Source organism: Vicugna pacos, chromosome 14 (assembly GCF_048564905.1).
Source record: "Vicugna pacos chromosome 14, VicPac4, whole genome shotgun sequence".
Lineage (NCBI taxonomy): Eukaryota > Metazoa > Chordata > Mammalia > Artiodactyla > Camelidae > Vicugna > Vicugna pacos.
The window spans coordinates 49,038,867-49,062,742 of record NC_133000.1 but is presented as its reverse complement, the minus strand read 5'-3'; the positions used below and the strand labels follow the sequence as shown (position 1 = coordinate 49,062,742).

General features: G+C 39.6%; 1 protein-coding gene across 1 annotated transcript; it reads left to right on the top strand.

Moving 5' to 3' along the window:
- The first annotated feature begins 675 nt into the window (after positions 1-675).
- On the top strand, positions 676-22,074 carry EDNRB (endothelin receptor type B). The gene is made up of 8 exons (XM_006210302.4): positions 676-1,403; positions 2,190-2,718; positions 14,853-14,965; positions 15,102-15,306; positions 16,700-16,849; positions 17,308-17,441; positions 18,003-18,111; positions 19,580-22,074. Exons 2-8 carry the CDS (start codon positions 2,242-2,244, stop codon positions 19,712-19,714), a joined length of 1,323 nt encoding a protein of 440 aa, XP_006210364.1. The 5' UTR covers positions 676-1,403; positions 2,190-2,241; the 3' UTR covers positions 19,715-22,074.
- The last annotated feature ends 1,802 nt before the right edge of the window (positions 22,075-23,876 follow it).

Below are 23,876 nucleotides of genomic sequence, written 5' to 3'. Positions count from 1 at the left end.
TTTGATGCAACTGAATGTTGACCTTGTTTTTAATCAAGACAGGGAGGATGAGTACTCTGCTCAAAACAGCCAGATCTGGAATTAGCACTCACAACCCTAGACCATATTGCTCATTCCCTTAGCATTATTCCTTAATCATGTTCTTTAGACCATATTTCACATTTTCAGTTCATCTTTTCAAATGCAAATTGATTTTCTACTTTGACTCCCAGAAAGCCCTGCACAGAAGCCCCCAAATTCAAGATTCTTGTCCCACCTATGTCACTAGCTAGCTGGGAAACCAAGAATGAGCCACGCAGTCTCTAGGTGAATTGCTATGATGTATGGCTCCTCTTGGATCCGAAATTTCACAGATCCAATGGGGATTTAGCTGATTGGAAGACAACAGAGTAATATCCAGTGTATATCACACAGCCTGAATTTCTACCTTCTGTTTTATACAATCCTCGGGCAAGACTGTCAGTCAGTATTATTTCTTTCTATCCCTTAAAAACTGAATTCAAGAATGGACAGGAAGAATTTATTATATGGCTCTGCCTGATAAATAAATATCCTAAATTCGAATGCAGCTCTGATTATTCCCACGCCCCCTATAGGTGTCAGACCCCTCGACAGTTAATAAAAAGCCAGAGATAGCCTGACAATAACACTTCAAGACATAGCAGGAAAGGAGGAGAAAAACCGCTGGAGAACATGAGGAGGGAATTTTAGTTCTCTCCTAGGGCACTGGCAGGGCTTGAGAAGGATGGATCCTGCTCTTCCATGTGGGTGGGGACCGACGCGGACTTGAAACTTAGGCTCGAAAACAGAGCAAAGAGTAGCGCCCCCCATTCTGGAAAAACAAAACAAAAACTAAACAAGTCTTAGGTATCACGGCGGGATACTTAACAGAAAGAAAAGTCCTAGCGGGCATTAAAAGTTCAGGTTAACACGTTCTAACCTATAGCCCCAGCGCATGGCTGAGTGCGTGAAAACTTGCTCTTGGTTTAGGCTCGTCATTTGAAGAACTTACAGCCGTGACAAACTCACAGCCTCCCAGGACGCGTCCCTGGCCGAGGACTGCCCTCTGCAGCGGCGGGCAGGTCCTGCTGATGCTGACCAGGCGTCGCCCGAGGCGAAAGGTTGCCGCGCGGTCGCAAGGGGCGGGAGGAGTCTGGCGGTGATTGATAGGGACGGGACGAATGAATAAAAGTACTTGTCTAGGGACAACAACGACCCCGAGCAAGCTGCGGAGGCTACACGGTCAGGCATTCCCTCAGCGTTTCGTCAGAGCCAGACCAGCCTGCAGCTGAAGAGAGGCGTGCTCTGTTCCCGGGTAGCCTGGAACCCAGTTGCTAGCCAAGCGCGTCCCGGGAAGGAGGTCCCCGCTGGTCGCTCTGCGCCTGCTGCGTCCGGTCCGCGAGGTAAATGTTCTGGCTTGGTGTTGAATTAAAATCAGTGATTGAACCTTATCCTGGGGCTTCAGCTTGGATTACTAGTTTGGGGTTTTGTTTTGTTTTGTTTTGTTTTTTTCAAACAAACCGTTTAGATACAGGGAATTAAAGTGGCGTTAGAGTGACGGGGAGCGCGTGTGTTTGAATCCACTTGGAGGGGACAGAAGCTTACGAGTTAATGCAGATACTCTCTCAATCGGGCCGAGTTGAGAAGTGTCCGAGGTTTTCCGAGGCAGCCGGCACTCCTGGGAGCGCCGGGGAAACCCGAGCGAGCGCAGGCAGCCGGGAAGCAGCAGCTTTCACCCATGGGGAGGAGTCCTGGCGTCCAGACACCGGGTACCCCGGGTTCCCGCGGAGTAAAATTCAGATTGGTGCATGCCCCTGGCCTCTAGATGCCTTGTTTCCCCGCTTCCCACGCGCCCTTAGCCAGAACGTACTCGTCTCCCTCAGGGCATCCCAGGAGCTTAAAGCTTTGCTTTGGACCCCATCCTCTTCCAGAATATCCCAGCCCCACTGGGAGTCATTTACCCCTCCGGGGACGCAGGAGAGAAAAAACAGCGAAACTTGGTTCCGGAAAGACAGCCGAGGCGCGCAGGCGGGTCGCGCGCGCCCGAGTTCCCCACTGGCGCGCTAACTTGAGTTACTTCTGCGCACGGATAGTGGGGGCGCGGCTGCGCGCTGCGCTAGCAGTTTGCAGGGGCGTGGCTGGGGTAGCTGACCCAAGTGTCCCGTCTTCCTTCCCTTGCCGCTCTCCAGACTCAGAAAGCTGAGGAGCGGCCACCCGACGCCCACTGGAGCAGGCAGCAGCATGCAGCCGCTGCCCAGCCTGCGCGGACGCGCCCTGGTGGCGCTGATACTTGCCTGCGGCGTGGCAGGGGTCCAGGCAGAAGAGAGGGGATTCCCGCCGACCACCCTGCCACTTCTGGGGACTGGAGAGATAATGGAACCCCCCACTAAGACCTCCTGGCCCAGGGGGTCCAACGCCAGCATGCCAAGGTCGTCCGCACCTCCGCAGATTAAAGGAGGGAAGATGGCGGGAACTCCACCACGAACCCTCACCCCTCCCCAGTGCGAAGGATCCATCGAGATCAAGGAGACTTTTAGATACATCAACACTGTGATATCCTGCCTGGTGTTCGTGCTGGGCATCATTGGTAACTCCACACTGCTGAGAATCATTTACAAGAACAAGTGCATGAGAAACGGCCCTAATATTTTGATAGCCAGCCTGGCCCTGGGAGACCTGCTGCACATCATCATTGACATACCCATCAATGTCTACAAGGTAAAGGGTGCCTGCTAACATCACGACGGGAGGGTGCTTGGTTAGGAAGGGGGAGAGGGGAGAGCCTCTGAGGGGAGCTTACTCAAGAAGATCTATCCCCTCCTAAATGTATGTAATCATTGGAGCCGAACCCCACTTCTGATTTCAGTAGCCCCCTGCTAAGCCTGGAAAGCCTAGTCCCTGGACCAGCAGCATCAACATCACTTGGGAACTTGTTAGAAATGGCATCTTACGATCCCACCTCAGAAACTCTGGGGTGAAGCCCTCCATGTGATTATGATGAAGTTTGAGAGCCACTGGTCCTGAAGGACCTTATCCTTCAGTCCAGCTTTCCAGGGTACGTTCTCTCTACTCAGAGATTGATGGTCCATGGACTGGCAAGATTGGTATCACCTGAGAACCTTTTAGAACTGCAAGTCCACCCCAGACTTACTAAATCAGTATCTGCATCTTAAAATACCTAGGTGATTCATATGCATACTAACCTTGGGAAACTTTTAAAGGATTCTTGAAAGTAGAGGGGCTGGAATAGGTTTTTAGGATACAAATGGCCTAGAAGAGGGAGACCCAGATGGGTGAGTAGGAAAATACAGTTCACCTGCTGCAAATGACTGACCTGTACCTGCTCTTTACTGAGTGCCTTCAGTGGGCCAGGCACTGGGATAGATGTGTTACTTTCCTTTACTCCTTCTGACAACCCATGAGTAGATATTACTCTGTTTTACAGATGATTAGTAGAATGTTCAAGGTCTCACAATGATTAAGTGATGGAGGTGAGAATCAGGCTCAATCTGTCAGGTTCCAAAATGCAGCTGTACCCCACCAATTACTTTGTGGACAAGACTGAGAGCACTCAGATTAAAGCCTCTAACAGTTTCAGTAGCTAACATTATTGTGTGATTACTATGGGTATCAGAGGAAACAGGTGTGAGGAGCTAGGGCAGGACATAAACCCCCACACTATTTGACTCTTTTAACTATTTGACACTTGCTTTGGAACTCCGGACACTTTCAACATCTCTGGGCCTCGGTGTCCTCAGTTCTATAATAAGGCTGCTAGTGCCCACCTACTGGAGTTTTGTGGTGTTAAGAAAAATAGCCTAAGTGAAAGAGCTGGAAAATTTTAAAGCATTGTGCAAACATGTAAAACTCTGCTTCCCCATCGTGATCAGCAATAGAAAGTCACCCATAAAAACAGAACCAAAAGTGTGAGGGAATGGAAATGTACTTTGGGGATTTGTCTAAAGCTAGTCCTGGGCTCAATACAAGGGGAAAAAATGGCATGTATGTTTGAGAAAGGGTTGTGGGGGATACTTTGATCTTTGTGGCGGGAGAAATCGCCATACGGCATGCCTTTAAATGACCTGTCATGAATCTCTGAAAATCCTAATCCAAATAGCCCTATCTTAAGGAATTCTAGAGATTTCTGAGGTTTAAAGATATGATTTGGATTAGGATCTAGGAGGTCCTAGAAGGAAACACTCCCAGAAATGGGGGATAAATAGAAGAAATTCTAAACTCTTGCATTGTAACCAGTCCTTATAAACTCTGAGGGTTTCCTTGGAGTAGCACAGGCTGAAATGGGTCCCTTAAATGCAGTCACAGCTCCATTACAGCCAGAAGTGAACCATTTAGGGAGTCGTACAGACCAAGTCTTCCCATTCCACTTGGGTAGAGGAATCTCAATTCAATTCATCAAACTTGAGAAACTTTAGAGTACAAGATGTGAGGAATTTTAAAATAAGTGAAATAAGATCCTTTGAAAAGGGAGATTACATCTAGTGTTGCTAGACTTGCACAGGGTTTTGTGTAAGGTCTGTTTAGGGAGGTCCCAGGAAACCCGACGTGGTCAGCCCAGTTAGAAATTCTCCTAAGTCAGCCAGTAGACGAAGTGCTTAAAGAAGGTGGAATTGAAGGCATTTTGCCTCCAGACCAGATGTAAATCAGCTCTTCCAGGACCATCTAACTTTCTCTGTCTGGCCAAATTATTACATTCACTAAGCCACAGAATATCCTACTTCTTAAGGGGAAAGACAGCTTTTCCTTTCATTTCAAGTTCTTTTATGATTTCCCTAGGAAGTTACATCCTTTTGCCTGAAACTTGTCTGTTAAAGCTGTGTTTCTATTTCTGAAGTAAACAAACTAATGAGTCATTACAAATCTGGCCATCTAGTCATCTGTATTGGTCACGAACAAATCCATCACATAGAATTAGGCCCCATCGTAGGTTTGCCATCAGTGAATCCTACATGGTGACCTTTGGCTTATTTTTATAGTGTACAAAAATATGTGTCATTTGAGACGTAAGATAACAGTAACGGCTACCATTTATTATGTACTGGGTACTTGGTTTCATTCATTAAATCACTGCAACAAACCTATGGAGTAAGTATTGTTATCACCCCTGTCTTTATTGGGAAACTACATTTGGGGAGGTGAAGAAGTAACTTGCTTGAGGTCACATCACTACGAAGTGATGAAACTAGGACTTGAACCCGGGCCGTCTGGTCCTGGAACCTGTCGTCCCCCTTATCACCCTACACAGCGTGCTCTTCTCCAACCTGGAGTGTTGTGAGGACCTCATCTGAATGAGTGGTAGAATTGTGTGACACACTACCACACAGTAGGATACTTGGTAAGCATTTTCAGTTTTAATTTGAGTCATCTGAAGATTTCTATCTCCTGAATTCCCCTTCAGATGATCTGTAATGTATAATATTGGTAATATCACTGTTTGTCATTCTAAAGGCTTTGTTTACAAAAACAGCTAATCCAGGACTAGTTAAAAGCCATTTATTCCTGTAAATAATTGTGACACCTTATAAGTCTAAAAAATGCACTTAGAATCTCAGAGTATTATACTTTACACAAAGTAAGTTAAGTGCATTATGAATGCCATTTAAATTTATCCTAAAGTGGAGACTTGAATCTCTAAACCAGTGATTTCTAATTTTGTTTTGGTGGGATGTTAACAATTCACTTGAGAATCCAGTTACTTATATATGTTATATATCACATATAATTAATATATAAAAAAGGTAATTAATGCATACATTATAATTAATATATAATATAATATACATATATGTACATGCACACATTCACAATTTCTGAGAGTTCATAGAATCCCCCAACTCATCTGTTGGGATACCCAGGGGCCTGAAAACATCAACATGAATCTATCACTTTAATCTAAAGTTCAGTAAATCTAGCATTTTATAAAGCTGACAAACCACAAAATGTTATAGATCTTGTTGGAAGTCATAGTCCTTGATGCAGCTGTAGATGGGCTGGGTCTTCCCAGGGAAGGGCTGCTGTGAAGGGCTGACAAACCTTAGGGAACATGTCTGCTCTGCCTCGGCTCCCCTGGGAACTGGTTCTCTGGAAACTTCTAGACAGAGTCAGTCATTTCACCAGGGCTCCTGTGTCAGGGAGGGAATCCTATGTTGAAGGCCAGAGAGGTGTTGTAGGAGACTTAGCAAATGTAAGGTCTTGAAGAGCTTCAAATAATTGTGTAAACATGCTGGAAATAAAAGCCTTGTTTCTCCTTCTTAGCAGCACACACTAGGGCTGTTCCACACTGTGTTACGTAACACCATCCAGACGAGAAATGAAAATGCAGTCATCCAAAGAGGATATTTTAATATATATATGTGTATCCATATGCATATATAAATACATTAAATATCATAAATATATAGATACATAAGTAGATAGGTGAATATCATTGGTCACAATGTCTGGAACAAGGTAAGCAAATAATAAATGTTATTAGAGTGTGTGTGTGAATAAGAATGGAAATTTGGGGTTTCTTTTTCAACTTTTGCCATTACAAACATGACTACAGATGACATCTTTGTACATATAGGTTTGCACACATGTTTGACTATATCTGAAGAATGAATTTCTAGAATTAGAATTATTGAATCAAAGGATATGCACATTTGTAATTTTGATAGATATTGTCATATTGTACCCCAAAGTTATTGTTGTACTCTTAGTATGAGTCACTGTTTTATGTAACATTCCCATATATATGTATTAATGTCTATCTCTAATATATACACGGGCCGCCATGCCAGCATTTACATGGCCTAGGTATGCACCTGCCACAAAAGCCAGTGTTTAAGCATCCGATGTGAGAATGCCCTCTCTGCCTATCCACAAGCTACTTACTGTGTCCTGCAGATTTAGACTAAAATGAATGGAATAATCCAGATGCTTGTTGCCTAGGAGAGCCTGACTACTAAGTTGCCCAGCACCAATGTCAAAGCTGTGTCGGAAGCAAAAGAGCTGGGTGTACTTGTGGATGCTGGGAAGGTTTTTAGGTTGTTGGTGGTTGGTTGGTTAGCTGGTTTGGCTTGGTTTAGTTTAGCAGTGATATTTAACAAGCCTGGATTGCAGATTGAAGTTAAACTTTCTTTAAGTTCCTTTAACATCTTAGGAGGTTAAAAATTCTTGAGCAAATAATGAATTTTTAACTTATAACAAGTTTACTCTCTTTGTGATAACTGAGTTAATACATATAGTTAATATAAATGTAAATATAATGTAATATAACTATAATAAATAATGTAAATTTAGCCTCCTTAATGGGTAAGCAAATTGTGTATTAAAACAAATCTCCTTGTAAAGTGATAAGACAGATATCTATATGGACATTAGTTTGATAAGGATCCAAGTATAATCAGACATCCTGGGGTGGTGGAGAGCTTTCTAAAAATTAAGCTGGTGACCTGCTGGAGTGTCTGTAGATGATTTTGCAGTTAAGACTCTGTAGGTTGCCCTTTGGAGGCAAAGAGGCTGCCTTCATAGCCTGAGAGGCAAACCACTGATCTTTAACATTTAACTACTTAGGGTGGGGTATGTGTAACATTAAAATGCTGGTATGTCAAAATGGGAATTGCTTCACTGAACCCTCAAATGAGTTTGGAGTGAAGTGACCTTGACCTTGTCAGGGAGTCAGACATTTCTGCTTGTGACACAATCAAAGCTATCTTTCTGAACAAAATCACCTTCCTCACCATCCAATCTTAGACTACTTCTAGTACTTAACAAGTCTGTGTATAATTAACTAGTTTCATAGTTAGAAGTAAACCTTAATGGAACGCAATCAAATTTAACTTTGGAAGGTATAATTTTCTGATTAGTAAATGGAAGTTTATGCATACAGAGCACTACAAGAAGTAAAAGTGTCATTGGGTAGGGGAGTCTAATTTTGCCCGAGATAATAACACTGTTTATATTTGCAGTTAAGGAACTGAGATATTTTAGTAATGTTTGGAGATATCTTAGGAGAAGAAGCATTTTGAAGTCAAAACAGAACCTAGATACCTTTGAGATTCATTGATTTAAAGTGAAAAAAAAAATTAAGGAGCACCAATTAAAGTATTAACATTTTAAAAGTATTAATAAAGAGTAAGACTGTGAGCTTTGAATGACCTCAGATCAATTAATAAATAAAACTAACACCCCAACACCCACCTAGCACAGCACCTGCAACAGTCAATTCCAGACAAATGATTGTTGATACAAACGTTATACTCATATATGTGTAACTGTCTAGATGAAAAAGAAGGGGGAAAGTTTGTTCTTTTTTCTATATATATGAGGATATTGGCCATAACTGAATAATAGGTCAATAGCAGATGTCAAATAACCCAGAAACTCAAGACTTCCTATAGCTGATTCACTGCTTCATATGTTGACCATGGATTCCTGTGACAAATGGTTGGCAAACGCTTGGCCTTGGGCAATGAAAGGCTCTCTGGGTTTACTCTTTGGTACTCCTTGTGTTTGCCTTTGATCTGCCACTGGGTCACTCCATAAATCCAAGGCTCTTAAAATGTTGAGACAAGGTTTCTTTCAGTATGGTAAGGCTTATCTATCAAAGACTTTAAACTTTTTTCTTTGCTCATTTTAAATGAGTTGCTCAAGAATGAAGGTAGTTCCATAACTGTACAAGAGGAAGAGACAGCCAAGACCCTGTTGTTTCAAAGCCAGGGAGCCATGTTCTTCATTTTCCAGAGAAAACCATATACGGTTATCACTGTGTGGCGAATATGCTGTCGTTGATTAGTTTTAGAGAAACATGCCATATTCTCATAAATGATTAAGTGCTTCAAAAGGTGTTGACAGATTAAAGCCTGAACTGAAGTAAGATTCTAGATGTAATTTATGGTATGAAACATTTTCTTTCAGGGCTCTGCAAAGTTAAGAAGAGGTCGGTTATGTTTGGGAGGTAGCTCAGCACAGTGTGGAAAGACCTTCGCCGGCCACATCTCTCACTAAAGACGTTTCTTCTTTTCCAATGCTTTTATTTTAGAGATTTGTTATTTCTCTTTCCCTATAGAGCCTCTGGCAGAAAAGGAAAGGATCAAGAAAATGGCCAAAATGTAGCGGGAGAAGAGACAGAGAATGAGGATGTTTCTTGAGTCAGAAATATATTAGCAAGGTTGACCAGAGGCATTACTCAAGCAGTTTTCTGTCCCTGAGACTCATAGCCGGGCTCATGCCTCCTGAGTTGTGTCCCCTCGCTGCTTCTCTCCTCCGTAGCTTCATCATAGTTTCCAGAAAGGAGGAAAGCCATTCTCTGGATGTTTACATTGTACATATCTTCCTCCCCCTCACACAGCATTTTCAAATTATATTAAAGGGCTTTTGAATCCCATAGTAATCAAATATTTCTCATAATAGCTTATCGGTGTCCCAAAAGATATTTTCTGGACAGAATTAGGTTTAAGTAAGACGTGAAATTACTTAACAAGATTTGTTGAATTCATTAAGTTTGAGGGTCACTTTCTGAGCTACACGGCCATCAGGTTATAATTCTTTAGTTTTTTCAAGTGTCACGGTGATCTTAGAAGATCCAGCTCAGATAAGTGAATCTAACAATACAGCTAGGTTTGAGAATAGCCTTTCTTAATGCTCTTAGTTGAATCTTTTCAACATATGTGACATATCAATGAAAGCTTTTAAGCACAAACTGTGGATACATTTTTAAGTTCGGCTAATAGGAGAGTAGCAATCCATTTATTTATTGGCCTGCTATAGACTTGGAAATAAATTTTATTGTAACGTGACTAGGGATATTTATTTAAGGTGACTGTAAATTTTTCCTAAGACATATTTATTTTTTATCATTTTTCCATCTCTTTGCTTCTCTTAGAGATTTTTGTTTCCAGAAAGTTAATTCATTTTAATGAAGTCATTGTTCTATTTCAGCAAGTCATAGGAATCTTTCCAGAGCATTGGAAAGCCTTTTGTGGATGTGCACACAACAGATTCCTAGGACAGGGTCACTGCCTTGCACAACTCCAGGGGGCACTGTTCACATTGTGGTCTATTTAAATGGCACCCCTGGGAGATAAGCTGATCAACATATTTCTAACCTGCAGGGCCTGATCTTTAAGTGATAAAGTACATTTTAATGGATGCAGGCTGGAGTTTGTAATTGATATTTGTCCCCAAGGGAACGGGTACAATGTATGTCAAGAAAATATTTTCTATGCATTTTACCAGCAGCTGAGTTTAAATTCTCACCATGTGTATGAATAAAATAAAATTAAAAAAAGAAAGAAAGGGAGATCTGACATGGGAAATCCTTGAATGAGGGTGTCCTATCTTATTAAAACGCCAGTTCAAATGCAGAAAAACTCTTATCTGCTACAGGAAACAGAGATAAAAGCAGAAGAATACACCCTTCCCCAAACTGGTGAAACACAACCACTCCATTATTTCCTTCTTTTGACTCTTATCGTAAAAACATTTCTATACTACCAGTCATTTGAAAGAAATGTTCACAGTATATCATGCAATGGGACAGCAATCTGGCAGAGTAACCCTGGTTGTCATTTTTAACGCTTTGCTCACCTACCTTCTTAAAGACCATCTCTGACAGTGTCTCTGAGCTTACTATGTCTATCTCCCCCAAGTTTACAACCAAAGCTCCTCACAGAATCCCATTAGATAGTGGGAACCAGTGGGTTCTGTTTTATATCAGTCATTTCCCTGACAGGTTTGAGTAGGAATGGGGAGGGGAGGAATTTTGCTTTTCACCCTTTCCAGCCTGCTTGGAAGGCAGAATCCAACAAGAGAAGAGCTCATGCCTTAATTCCGGAGGCCCTGGCTCTATGTGTCAAGAAGACCTGATCGTCTGAAGGGAGGAGGACATGAACTAGACAATACAAAAGTAAATAAACAAATAAGATGCACAGTCATCTCCATTCTCTAAATAATTTGTTTCAAATGTGAGAACTGAAAAGCTCATGATGGAAGTTCTTATCCCAAGATTTCTACCTTGTGATCAAATTCATTCTTTCATCCATTAACTGATTCATTCACTGTTATTCAGCAACATTTAATGAGTGGTCACTCTGTGCCAGGCACTGTGCTAGGCATTAAAAATGTAGAATATTCTGAAGCAAATAAATAGCTAAGACTCAGTGAGAATATACTGCTGATTTTAAAAAGTAGGAAAAGAAAATGATATATATAGTTAATGAAGCAATTAAACATTTGTTAGTTGCAAGATGGTTAACTTTGGCATTTCCTGACTTCATTGGGCTAGATTCCTTTGGGCATTAAGAGTGGTGTGTATTAACAGGATTTTCTCCATTTAATTTCTCAAGAATGTAATTTTTAATTAAAAAGAGAACTGAAAAATGTAAATCCCCTAGTTGGAGAGGTTTTGTAAGATTCATTTAACAATATCTTTAAAGAAAGGATCTTATTTTCTGTTCATGTATTTATCCTTTTATGTTTTTAAGCCACATACTGTAAAAATAATTTGAAAAGATGATAGAAAAATAATTTATTTGGATTCTGTTGCCTTTTTCCTTTCTCAAACAGTGGTTCCAATGTAAAGTTATAGAATCACGGCCATCCTTGAGTTTGAAACCTTAATAGTCAACGTGGTCATGTCTTTTTTCAGTCCAGTGTTTATTTATTTATTTGTGTTTATTCATACAAAAGAAACATGCTAGGAAAGCAGGGTGAGCCTTAGGGGAAAGGGGCCAGCACGAGGATAGGCTATCATTTGTCAAATGGACACCACATTGCTCCTAGGACTAACACTAACAAAAGCTCTTCCCTGGATGAGCCATCACCATGTGAAAACCAGTGTCAGTTACAGAAGTATTTTCTGACTGGCTCGTATTTGATAAATGGTAGGTAATAATATATTCAAACTTAATTTGGAACAGGACCTAAAAATTTAATTTGTGTGGCAGGGACCTAGAAACAATATTAAACTCTAGCATAGTTTTGCCATCAGAGAGATTTGATTACATGCATGATTTGCCTTCAGTATTCAGACCCTGCCCTTAAGTTATCTATCTGAATGGGGTAAAGTCCAAAGAAAAAACTACAAATAAGGAATAAGAATGTGTTATTGCTCGGTTTAGAGTTAGCGTGGCTTCCTCTCACAGTAAAGAGAATTAATTTGCTCTACAAAGAGGAAAGCTATATTGTTGGACTTCAAGTTATAGGTGTTCAGCGTCATTATTTTTGTCAACAAGTAGTGAAATAATTAATTTCCAGGAATTATAAAAATCTCTAACAACATTCTTTCATCAACTTTTAATGATGGCATCTTGGTTGAGAGTGATTTTTTTCTTCTTTTTAAGATCACAGCTTTATCTTCACCCAGGGCTTGGTTTGTCAGTAAACAAGAGACTGATGTCTTTAAATAAGCTCCAAGTCCTAAATTCCCCGAGACTTTCTTGCTAGAGGCCATTAAGAGAGATGAGCATCAGTGGCTGGCTTGTTCTCTGTCACATGGTGTCAGGCTTCGAGATGTCTCTGCAAAGCCTTCTGATCAGAGAAGCAGAGGTTGCCAAAGTCATCCTTCTGACTACAAAATCAGAGAAGTGACAGTGGGCACTCCGTTCCCCACCTTCTATGGCCTGAAATAACGAAGGGTTCCTTTGCAGTCTCTTTCCCTTTGGAAAGAAGGGTAGATTAGAAAATTGTCATCTCTCCGTTGTGATTGGGTTTCTATCTCTGTTGAACTTGAAGAGAAATGCTACAATTTTCAGTTTGTGTTTCCTTGTCCTCTGTGATAATTTGGGTCAGAGGTTGGGCTGCAGGCCTCCCGGTGGTATGAAGAGCAATCATCCGATTTTTAGGCCGAGCCAAGAACAATAGTAACCTCAACCAGGGCCTGGATTCAGGGCAGAGCCCATTTCCATTGGCCAGGCTTCTTTCCCTTCAGTGACCTGGACACTCATTCATCTTGATTCATTTGATGGCTGTCCTTACGTGATACTAATATTTGCACATTTGGAAATAGTTTGAGACAATAAAATACTTGAAACTATCCACATTTTTCGACATTAGATGAATAAAGTAGCTAGATGGTTAGAAGAATAGCATAGAGGATGCTCAATAAATGTGTGTTGAATGAATGAATAAACAAGCAGAGTTATGAGTCAGTTGATTAATCCAGAGGTCACAAATTAGAGGCTACTCTGACCCATAAAAATATTTTGTTGATACAATGTAACCTGACAATGTTTTTTTTTAATATATGAATTAGTTGATTATTTTTATAAATTGTGAGATTTAACATAAAAATTCCAATTTTGGCTAAAAATCAAGATATTTTTGTATTTGGGATCTCTTGGCAAAAATCGTGTCATGTTTATTAGCAGCTGCTCCTTTTACACAAGATTTACTCCAAGCACCACCACTCCCTATTATTTCCTGACACCACTGACTTTCCCACACCTGGCTTCCTCCACTCTTCTGTTATCTGCCTGGCCTTGTAGGCTTTCAGAAAATAAGCTTATCTGTGGTAACTTTGCCAACATTCGTTCACAATGTTTCACGTCTAACTTAGAAATGAAATCGGTCCCATGTTGGAGCTGCAAGTCACATTTATACTGAGACCCCTGTTTCAGCTTTGGGTGCCGGTGTAGGTACAGAAGCGATCACCCAGCATGACAAACCACAAAGGACCTTCGCTGGTGAAAGAACGGAAAGACTCCATTGTGTTTCAAAATAGTTTTCACTTTGGGAAAGTTATTTTTTAAAACATTCAAAAAAAAAACCACATAGATATGAAATGCTTTATTTTCAAAACCTCATAAACATTCGATCCAGATGTTTACCTCAAGTGGTTCAGTGGCCAGGGTGGGGAACACCCACTAGTCCCAAAAAAGAAAATCACCGAATTTAACAATGGATGGTTGCATAGTCTGAAGTCAGATAAACAGAAGTGTATGTCTAGTAGCAAGAACTATGTCCTTTTGCTCCCTGTGTGGCCGGTGTCTGTGTATTTTAGGGGCTTGAGTATTTATCAAGCACCTGCTACGTGTCAGAAGCTGTACTAGGTAACTGCTGATGTCATCTTCTGTCTAATGTGCTAGGGGTTCCAGACAGCAAAAACCAAACAAAACAAACAAGTAAGCTGTAATACATGCAATAGGAGTTGATAAGGGAGATGGGAAGGTCTGAACAGTTCCTATATTTAATAATACTGTGGTATGCGTAGGTCATACTGAAAAGATGAGATCTGAGTAATCTCTGAAGGAGGTAAGGGAGTTAGCCAAGTGGATCTGTGGGGAAAGACCCTTCCAGGATCAGGGAAGATCTGGAGTGAAGCCCTAAGGAAGGAGTCTGCCTGGTGTGTTCAAGGAGCAGTGTGCTGAGTACTGCGCGGTCAAGTCCATTGACTACAGTGAAAAGTCCGTCCACGAATACACACACCATTCCCCCTAGGAGTCTGGTCTCTCTAGCGAAGGAATATTTATCACGTATTTTTAATGAAGCTTTATTTCGATTTGGCCACAACCTGACCGTTTGAGACTCCATTCTGTTTTCTGGACTGCAGGCTCAGTGTTGTAAGGAGAGCTTACACCCCATCTGGCCCTGCGGTGGAGGAGAGCTTGACTGCTGCTGTCTGCGCGTAACTGATTCTCCTGAACCAGCTGCCCTTCCATTATTCCCAAGCCTCTCTCCTGTTCCAGATATCAAATACGGGGGTTTTTCAAAGGAGTAGTCCACAAGGGAAAGAATAAGAACTGGAGTTTGTTAGTTTACTCTACACATTCACTCCTCTCCACTAAAGAACACAGTTCAGAGGGCACGCTATGAAAATCTCCCTAAACAGACTTCATGTCTCCTCCATGCAGCTGCTCGCGAAGGACTGGCCCTTTGGAGTTGAGATGTGTAAGCTGGTGCCTTTCATCCAGAAGGCCTCCGTGGGAATCACTGTGCTGAGTCTATGTGCTCTAAGTATTGACAGGTAAGGGCGTACATCTAAGCCTGGTATATCCTGGAACCCTAGCCTAGTGATCACCGCGTTACTTACAAAATAAACTACACAGTTCAGTAAAACCAGGCTCTACCGGCTTGGCAAACAATCCAACTTTGCTCTTCAGATATCGAGCTGTTGCTTCTTGGAGTCGAATTAAAGGAATCGGGGTTCCGAAATGGACAGCAGTAGAAATTGTTTTAATTTGGGTGGTCTCCGTGGTTCTGGCTGTCCCTGAAGCCGTGGGCTTTGATATGATTACCATGGACTACAAAGGAAGTTCTCTGCGAATCTGCATGCTTCTTCCCACTCAGAAAACAGCCTTCATGCAGGTAAAATTTTACTTTTGTTTTTTTCATTTCTGTTCTTGCCTTATAAATATTTAGCTATTTTCCCGCTGATCTCCTCTTCTTGAGAAGCTATTGATTTATGACTTTCCTTGGCATAAATTAAGAATATAGGTCCCAGGACTGCAGAGTTAACGGTGACTAATGACTCAAACTGCAAGACGCTGGGTCACTACCATTCCAAGAATCCTCTGGTGGTCAGGGATACAGATGAACCAAGTTTACATAAGAGAATTGATCAAATTGATAGTTTTTCCACTCAAATTCCCATAAGGATTGGCAGCTACTACATATTCTGCATTAAACAACACAGCAGTCATCAGAGGGAGGGCAGGGATCAGTGAATGGTCGAGTAGAGGTCGCCCTGGTATGGATGGATGGGTAGGAATCCCTGTGACTCCATGAATCTTGGTATGAATGACAAGCCTGTCCTCTCTCCAAAGGGAAAGCTGCCATTGCAAAGAACTTCATCTTGACCATTTATTCAAGGGCATCTAATCAGGAAATAGGAAAAGAATGGTGATGCTGGTCATCAGAAGATAGCTCCTAAGTGTAAAAGGCTCTTCCTAACAGGACGGGTTTAAGAGGTGTTAATGCAAAGGGGGCTGGTCCAAGTGCCAGCTATGATTATTTTCTATTTTACACATAAGAACACTACACAGAACTTTATGAATATATGTATCAATCATGGTAAGCAAAAGAATAAAGAGGGGCATTAATGTGAAATTGAAAACAAGACTGCTGTTTTCTTATTAGTTACAAGGGAAAAAGTCCTGCATGGATTACATGAAGTCTGCTCCAACAGATCTGGAACAACAATTTTTTAAAAAAGAACAGAAAAAGAATAAGAGAAAAGGCATGTCATAAACAGCTTTGAGTTTTTAATTCCTAGGTTAGATTTATGTATTACTGAGCTAAGTGATTAAATAGACCTCGTCGTAGCTGTTTTCCCCATGAAACAAACTTGTCAAAAAATGAAAATCTCCCTTAAATTAACTCTAGGACATCTTACACATTCAGGTGTGTTATTTCTCACAAAGCATCCCTTAAGGATCACTGAATTGTGTGAAGACAAAACTATTTGAATTACCAAATATTTTAAGTCTTGCCCAACTGTTTACCTGTTTTTTAATATGTAATGATAGCACAATGCCTTAGGGAACTGAAACGCTTTTTAGGAAAAGTTTGTTTCCTGTACTTTAATTATTTTATTATTTATTCAGCAGACATGGCCTGAAAGATTCTACATAGTATTTATAAAGTGGACCTACTTTAGAAGATAATTATCCTGCATAAAAAAAAATTTTTAACGTAACATTTGGTATATAAGATTTTCTTACAGAGGAATATTGAGTATAACATTCTCTCTTCTCTGTAGTTTTACAAGACAGCTAAAGACTGGTGGCTATTTAGTTTCTATTTCTGCTTGCCGTTGGCCATCACCGCATTTTTTTATACCCTGATGACTTGTGAAATGTTGAGAAAGAAGAGTGGCATGCAAATTGCTTTAAACGATCACTTAAAGCAGGTAAGGAGATGGAAAACTTGCTAACTCATGGTTACAATCCTGATTATAAATATGAAAATAATTATGATGACAATAAACTAAAATCATCACATACCAGAGCATAATTCTTTTTTCTTGTTCTGGTCTTCTTAAATATACAAAAAAATATTTTTTATGTTCTCTGGAGGATATCCAGAGATAGTCTACATAATCTAAAAGGATGTAAAAAGAGCCATTACTTTTTAAAGATGAATCTCTCATCATTTTGGTTCTAATTCACATTAGCTATTCAACTTAAAGCTCAGTGTCCTTCAGTTAAAAACTTGAAAAATTAAAAAAATAAATAGAGCTCAGTGCCCTGATTCTTTACAAATGCCACTGCCTTTTTGTAAACAATAGTAAGAATTTTGTTTGACAAGAGACAACACTGTGATTCTAATGAGCCACCTTTTCAGTGTCTGACTATGGTTTTATTTCAGAGGCGGGAAGTGGCCAAAACGGTATTTTGCCTGGTCCTTGTTTTTGCCCTGTGTTGGCTTCCCCTTCATCTCAGCAGGATTTTGAAGCTCACTCTTTATGATCATAATGATCACAATAGATGTGAACTTTTGAGGTAAGAAAGGTAAAACAGAAATAGTTGTGTAAATAAATGCCATTCGGAAATTTTTCCATCAATTCCTCTCACTGGCGGGAAGAGAAAGAGTGTCATTTTTCTAATCCTTGGGAGCAATTAAGATGCTCATTTTTTACCTTCACTTCTATTTTCAATGGAGAAGTAAAGGGGACTTAGGAGAATGCTGGGGATGGGGAGGCAGTGAGTGGCACAATTGAAAACGTCAGGTCTGACTTTCCTTTGCACTTTGTACATCCTTTCTTTTCAGCCAGCCAAAGCACTGCCAAAAGAGATTTTATTTTAAAAGAGAGAATTGAGCATGGGAGGTGGGAGTGCAGTTGGGATGATGACAAGGACAGAAAATGAGAGAGAGCGAGAGAGAGAGGCACAAAGAGAGACCAAGAGGCAGAGAGAGATCATTACCAGCAAAGACTATTGATAAAGTCAAAACCATTATAAATGGGTGATTTTATTTTCTTCACAAAAACACAGAAGTCTGCAAAGAATACATGCTTAGAGCAGCATATTTTTTCACAGACGGTCTTACATTATTTTTTGCAGCTTTTTGCTGGTATTGGACTATGTTGGCATCAACATGGCCTCCCTGAATTCCTGTATTAATCCAATAGCTCTGTACTTGGTGAGCAAAAGATTCAAAAACTGCTTTAAGGTAAGAGAGTATTTGAAAATCAAAAGTCCTTTCTAATCTGACATCAAATATAATTACCCTTCCAAACTATTAATATTTCTATCCAGAGAGATCTAGTAAATTGTTTTATAGTGTCCCTTTGTATTACATGATAGATGATTTTTTTTAAATATGACTTTTACTCAGAAATCACTATATTTGACTTCTGCCTACAAATTGTAGTCACCCACTCCCTACTGTCTCAAACAATCAGTTTTACTCATAGAGTTACTCAGAAGATTAAGAAAAATTACATATATTGATGTCTGACAGATGCCACATGATAAAATAAGAGCCACACAAGGATTAAATGCACAGTTCCCATTTGGGGTCGATTTTGGACGATGCTGCACAGAATAGACTATGTTAGACTCTTTTTCACATGGATATGAAAATAACAAGTCAAACAAAGCAATTTAAGCTCAGGTTCTACCATCAGTTTTCTGCCTTCATTCCATGGAAGAGATGTGCTACTTGATGTGGACTGTATAAAACTAGTCCTCACTTGGCCACTTGCATTTGTGCATAACATCAATCCCCCCATTCACTCACTCCTTTAACAACCTAGCATGAAATAAAATACTCTCTTCCCTTCTCTGGGGATGATCGATTTGTCCCTGGTGGTTCATTATTGGAAAAAGCCAAGAACTTAGCTTCCTTGTAAAATTGAAGGCTCTTTATTAAAAGTCTTTGGCTACACTTAAACTCATAGATTTTTAGAGCTAGAAGAGAACATTAATCAACTCCCCCATTTTACAGAACAGAAAGCAGTGGACTGCCCATTTTCTTATAAATTCTTAGAAAACAAACTGAATGGGATTTAAAAAATAGCAAGACAAAATTTGGATGAATAAAACTGAGACACTTATACACTTTATAACCCAATAGCGTAACAATATTGAAAAGGCACATGAGATTAACACATGGCTGAAGAAGATGGCAGCGTAATATTAAACTTACTGACATGGAAAGATGTTTCTGACATGGTCAAGACCATGGAGTAGTATGTAGAGTAAAGTTTTATTAAAATAAACTATAAACATATTTCCATAAACATGAACATATACAGTCATTGTGCATATACGTGTGTGGTAATACTCCTACTTGCATAGGAAAAAGTCTTGAGTTATATATTTATCAAATAGGAAGAGTATTTCTCAAGTCATCAAGAGTAAGCATCAAGAATTACGATGGGCTTTCTCTTTTAATATGAATGAAAAGATGAAGTGTAATTATACACATTTTTTTCTTCTCTGTATTTTCTAGTTTAAAAAAAATGATTACATACTACTTAGGTAATTGTATATTTTTAAGGGGAAAAAACAAGAGGGCATGGAAAGAAAGTGGCCTAGGAATTGGAGATCATGCAAAAAAAGAACCCTGGAGAGGAGGAAGGGCAGTGAGCGTGTACCTGGTGTAGACGTGTACTGAGTTACTTTGTTCTGTACAGTCATGCTTATGCTGCTGGTGCCAGTCATTTGAAGAAAAACAGTCCTTGGAGGAAAAGCAGTCATGCTTAAAGTTCAAAGCTAATGACCACGGATATGACAACTTCCGTTCCAGTAATAAATACAGCTCGTCTTGAAAGAAGGAATATTCACTTTCTTTATGTTGGACAGAAATGCTTACAACAATGAGGCATTTGCCAAAACAAAACAAAACAACTGTGTGTTTGCACAAAAACCATGTAAAAATGTAACAGTGATTATTTTCTTAACACTCAGAGTTACACATGACATTTTATGAGCTGTTTACAGCATGAGGAGAAAAGCAGTGAGAATTGAGAAAAACCTCACTGTGAAAGCACTTAATTCTTTATAGTCAGCACTTCGCCCTAGCTCTTCAGAACTTCCAGTATATTCGTAAACCACTTACATTTAAATTGAAAGACATTTGTTTTTTTAAATTCAGGTGACTCTGATATAAAGGAAAAATGTGTCACTGTGAAACAGCATTTAAAAATGAAATTTCAATTACTCCATTTAAAATTTTAAAAATCTTTTAAAAGAACTTTTTTATTAATAGCGTCACACTGTTGGTTGGACTATAATTGGAGACAGAATGTGAAAGCAGTTTAACTGGTGTCTTTTTTTGGACATTAGAGACAGATTTAAATGATCAGGAGAGACTATTGGAGAGATTGTGATTTTTGAAAATCATTCAACTTTACATTCAGATGAGATCAGATGTCACAAAAGGACAGAGAGAGGTTTGGAATACCATCCCACATGACTGTTTTGAACTCTCCCATTCGTGTACTCTGCAAAGAAAATAGTACCTACAATTTTTTAAGGATTATTAGAACAGTCTTCTTTCACTATTGTAGTTTAAATGCTGTTTGTTTAGTTGTGTCATTTGTAAATATTTAGCTGCAATGCACAATGTGTAGATGATTAAACCACGGGCAGGCCCCAGTGTTCATACCTTTACAATGGAGAGATGCCAAGAACCCGTATGGACAGTGTGAGTTGCCTGGAGCAGTGTTCACGTGGTAGAGAAGGCAGCATCCTCTCTCGCCCCTGCTGCAGTTCAAATGGTCTCTGGCATATATATAATATGAGAGTCAAAATAATGACTGTTTTTTAAGATTACAGAAGTTAGAGTCAATTTAACAGTTAACTGTAAAGCTTACTACTAATGTTTATATTATTTTTGTAAATAACTAATGGAAAGGGGTTCTTGACGTGGTGCTTTTCAGTCACTTACCAGCCAAACTGCTTTCTGAGACTATTAAGAACCTCTTACTTCGTGCATTCTTGCCTGATTCTTTCATCTGCCCAGCAAAGTGCCTTAGGTTAACTTGGATGAGATGTGTGTGAAAGTATGTACGGGAGAAAACAGAAGACAGAGGAAATGAGAAGGGGTGGGAGGAAACCCGTGGGGACGGATTCCCATTCTCAGCCTGATGTTCGTCATTGCCCCGTCACATCAATGCAAAAGGTCCTGATTCTGTTCCAGCAAAACATAGTGCAATGTTCTCAGAGCGACTTCAGGAACAAATTGGGCCCAAGAGCTTTAACTCTGTCTTAAAATATAACAGAGTTTCTACTTTTTTTTTTTTTTAACCCAGGGCCACATGTTGAGAATAAACTAGCAATGTTGTTTTCCACCAGCATCTCTTGTGATAATACAGTAAACTAAACCCCAGCAATCTGGCCACAAGGAAAGGCTATTTACAAAACACTCAGTCTTGTTAATTTCTTCCCAATCACTTTTTCAGATGCTTGTCATCACAAAAGACTTTTCAAACTTTGGATTTTAAATTAACTTTGTGTCACTAATACTTTCAGTTTATTAATGTGTTTTTTATTCCTATTTAAATTTTAGCTCATGTTATTACCATTAATTTAGTTTCTTCCTCCTCATTTGCATTATAATACCCTTCTCCCTGTCAGAGTCCTGGTCTGTGATCATCTTGCCAAATTTTAAAATCTACACAAAGAGTATATACTTGCACTATTTATAGTGAAATTGTGTCCAGTAGCGTTTCTAAAAATGTTTGATTCAAAATTTTAACATATTGACAAAAGTTGGTAAGAAACAAACATGATGTCTTAGCATAAAGAAAATCAATTTAGGAAAAGGCGCTACTGTTTAAAACATATTTTTGAGTATTAAGAACTGTATAATAATGGACAAAAATAGTGTTAACCACATGGATGTTAAAACTTAAAAGATTTATAAATGATTTTAGACTGTTTTCTCCTTTATATTTGCTAATATGGGTGCATGCTGGTATTGACAGCTAAAAAGATATGGCCAAAGGAATACAGTTTATAACAAAACATGGCTATGCTGTAGCTAACTTTATAAAATTGTAATATAACCATGAAAATAATTATATATTTTGTTTTTCTGTAGTCACTTAAAGTGGCAGCTACTGTAGTTGCTGATTCCTTGTTATGTAAAAAAAATCAATAAAAATTTAAATTGTTCTATAAACGACCACCTTGTTTTTCACTGAGCAGGCAATAATTCATGAAATACTAATTTATTAGTAAGTGTTTAGGAAATATAAATGTTACAATGGATACTACTTATGTTAAACATACAATTATCAAGGAAATGTGAACATTGTTAAATTAAAATGCTAAGTTTCTGTTATGTTTTACTGTTGTGAGTAATCATCTATATATACAGACATTTGATTTTCCCAGGTTGATTATCTGGTTGATGGTTTCCAACAGCACCTTATGTCTTTCTGTTTCTGGTTTCCTGCCTTTGGAACACTTCATTGTTTAATCATTACTGTACATAGGTCAAAGGTGAAACATTGAAATGAGATTTTGGAATCACTCATTTCATTTCACAAGCTCCTTTTGAGTGTGTACCATGTGCAAGATGGGATGAAATTAATGAAATGAGAGGTTCCTATTGGATAAGAGAGAGAAATGATAACAAAATTTAATACAAGGCAAAATGAACACTAAATAACTGTATGCTGACTGCTCTCAAAGTTCATGTGTCTGGGTCTTGCAGCCCATAATCCCTTTCTTTCCCTGACAAAAATAATCAAGAGTTAGCACTGACTCTTTCCCATTTAGTTGTCTTAAACTCAGCCTAGTGTTCCAGAGGTTTCCATGAGCTATCCCTCACCTTTGCTGGATTTCAGCTGCCTAATGTGAGCTGGGCATTTTGAGATATAGGTGTTCTGAATCCCAGGGGCCATATGAGAAGTACAAGAAAGCAAAACACAAGCAGAACCCTCTCTACTAGGCACCAAAAGGAGCCTGCCTTCTCTTGAACTGTCAGTTGTCAAGTTACAATAATAATAGTAATGCCCACACAATTCACTATAGTAAAAGTAGCAGAATAAATACAATTTAGATTCTTGGAAGAAAACCAAAAGGTGGAAATGTCCAGAAATCCAAATAGTGCAGAGACCAACCTTGGGAAGAGCCATGACTCTTGCTTTCAGTCATTAGTCAGCCTCAGAAGTGACAATGCTTAATAATCAACAGATCGAATGTGTATATCCAAATTAGAAAATCCCACTGGACTCTTCCAGGATTCAAGGCTCACTTGAGTGCAGGGAATAACCCCATCATGGTAGGAAGGCAGCCTGTGCAGTGGAAAAAGCACTAAATGTCAAAAAAATATATGATATCCTTGATTGTTTCAGCAATATGGTTGACCTCAAACAAGGCAGTTGACATCTCAGAGTCCCAGTTTAACTATCTATAAAATATAGATTTAATATTCCCAGCCTAATTCTTACATCAAAGCAAAAAATTTTTAGTGTTCTTACTATATAATTTTACTGTACTCTCTAAAGTACAGATACACTCAAATGCACAAGATATAGCCCCTGCCCTTCAGAGACTCACAATCTAATAAGGGAGATAGATAAATAACAACAAAAAAAAAAGCAGTTAGTATATTATAGTTACTGGAATATAGATACATAGATGGTAAAAATCAGAAGTTCAGGAAAGCACATCAGAGGAGCTGGTGCTTCAACTGAGCCTTAAAGGAAATTTGTTCAGCAGACCAGGAGTTAATGACATTGCTGGCAAAATTACTATCTAGTGGGGAAACTGAAAGGGGTGAACCAGCATGGCCAGTTCAGGTAAAGGGCTGCCTCAAAAACATGCTGAAGGAGGGAGTGGTGAGAGGTGGGGCTGGAGAGATGGGATGTCAGGCATGGTCTGTGTTCCACGCAGGGGTGTGCCCTTTCCCACGGCCAGTGTTCCTCAAATGTCTGAGGACTGCATGCCACAGACTCGTCTGGATATTTGTTAAATGCA

Excerpts from the sequence above, each read along its gene's own strand:
- EDNRB (XM_006210302.4), top strand. The coding sequence starts at position 2,242 with ATGCAGCCGCTGCCCAGCCTGCGCGGACGCGCCCTGGTGGCGCTGATA. Across the intron at positions 2,719-14,852 it reads TACCCATCAATGTCTACAAG|CTGCTCGCGAAGGACTGGCC; the intron begins GTAAAGGGTGCC and ends TCCTCCATGCAG. Across the intron at positions 18,112-19,579 it reads GATTCAAAAACTGCTTTAAG|TCATGCTTATGCTGCTGGTG; the intron begins GTAAGAGAGTAT and ends TGTTCTGTACAG.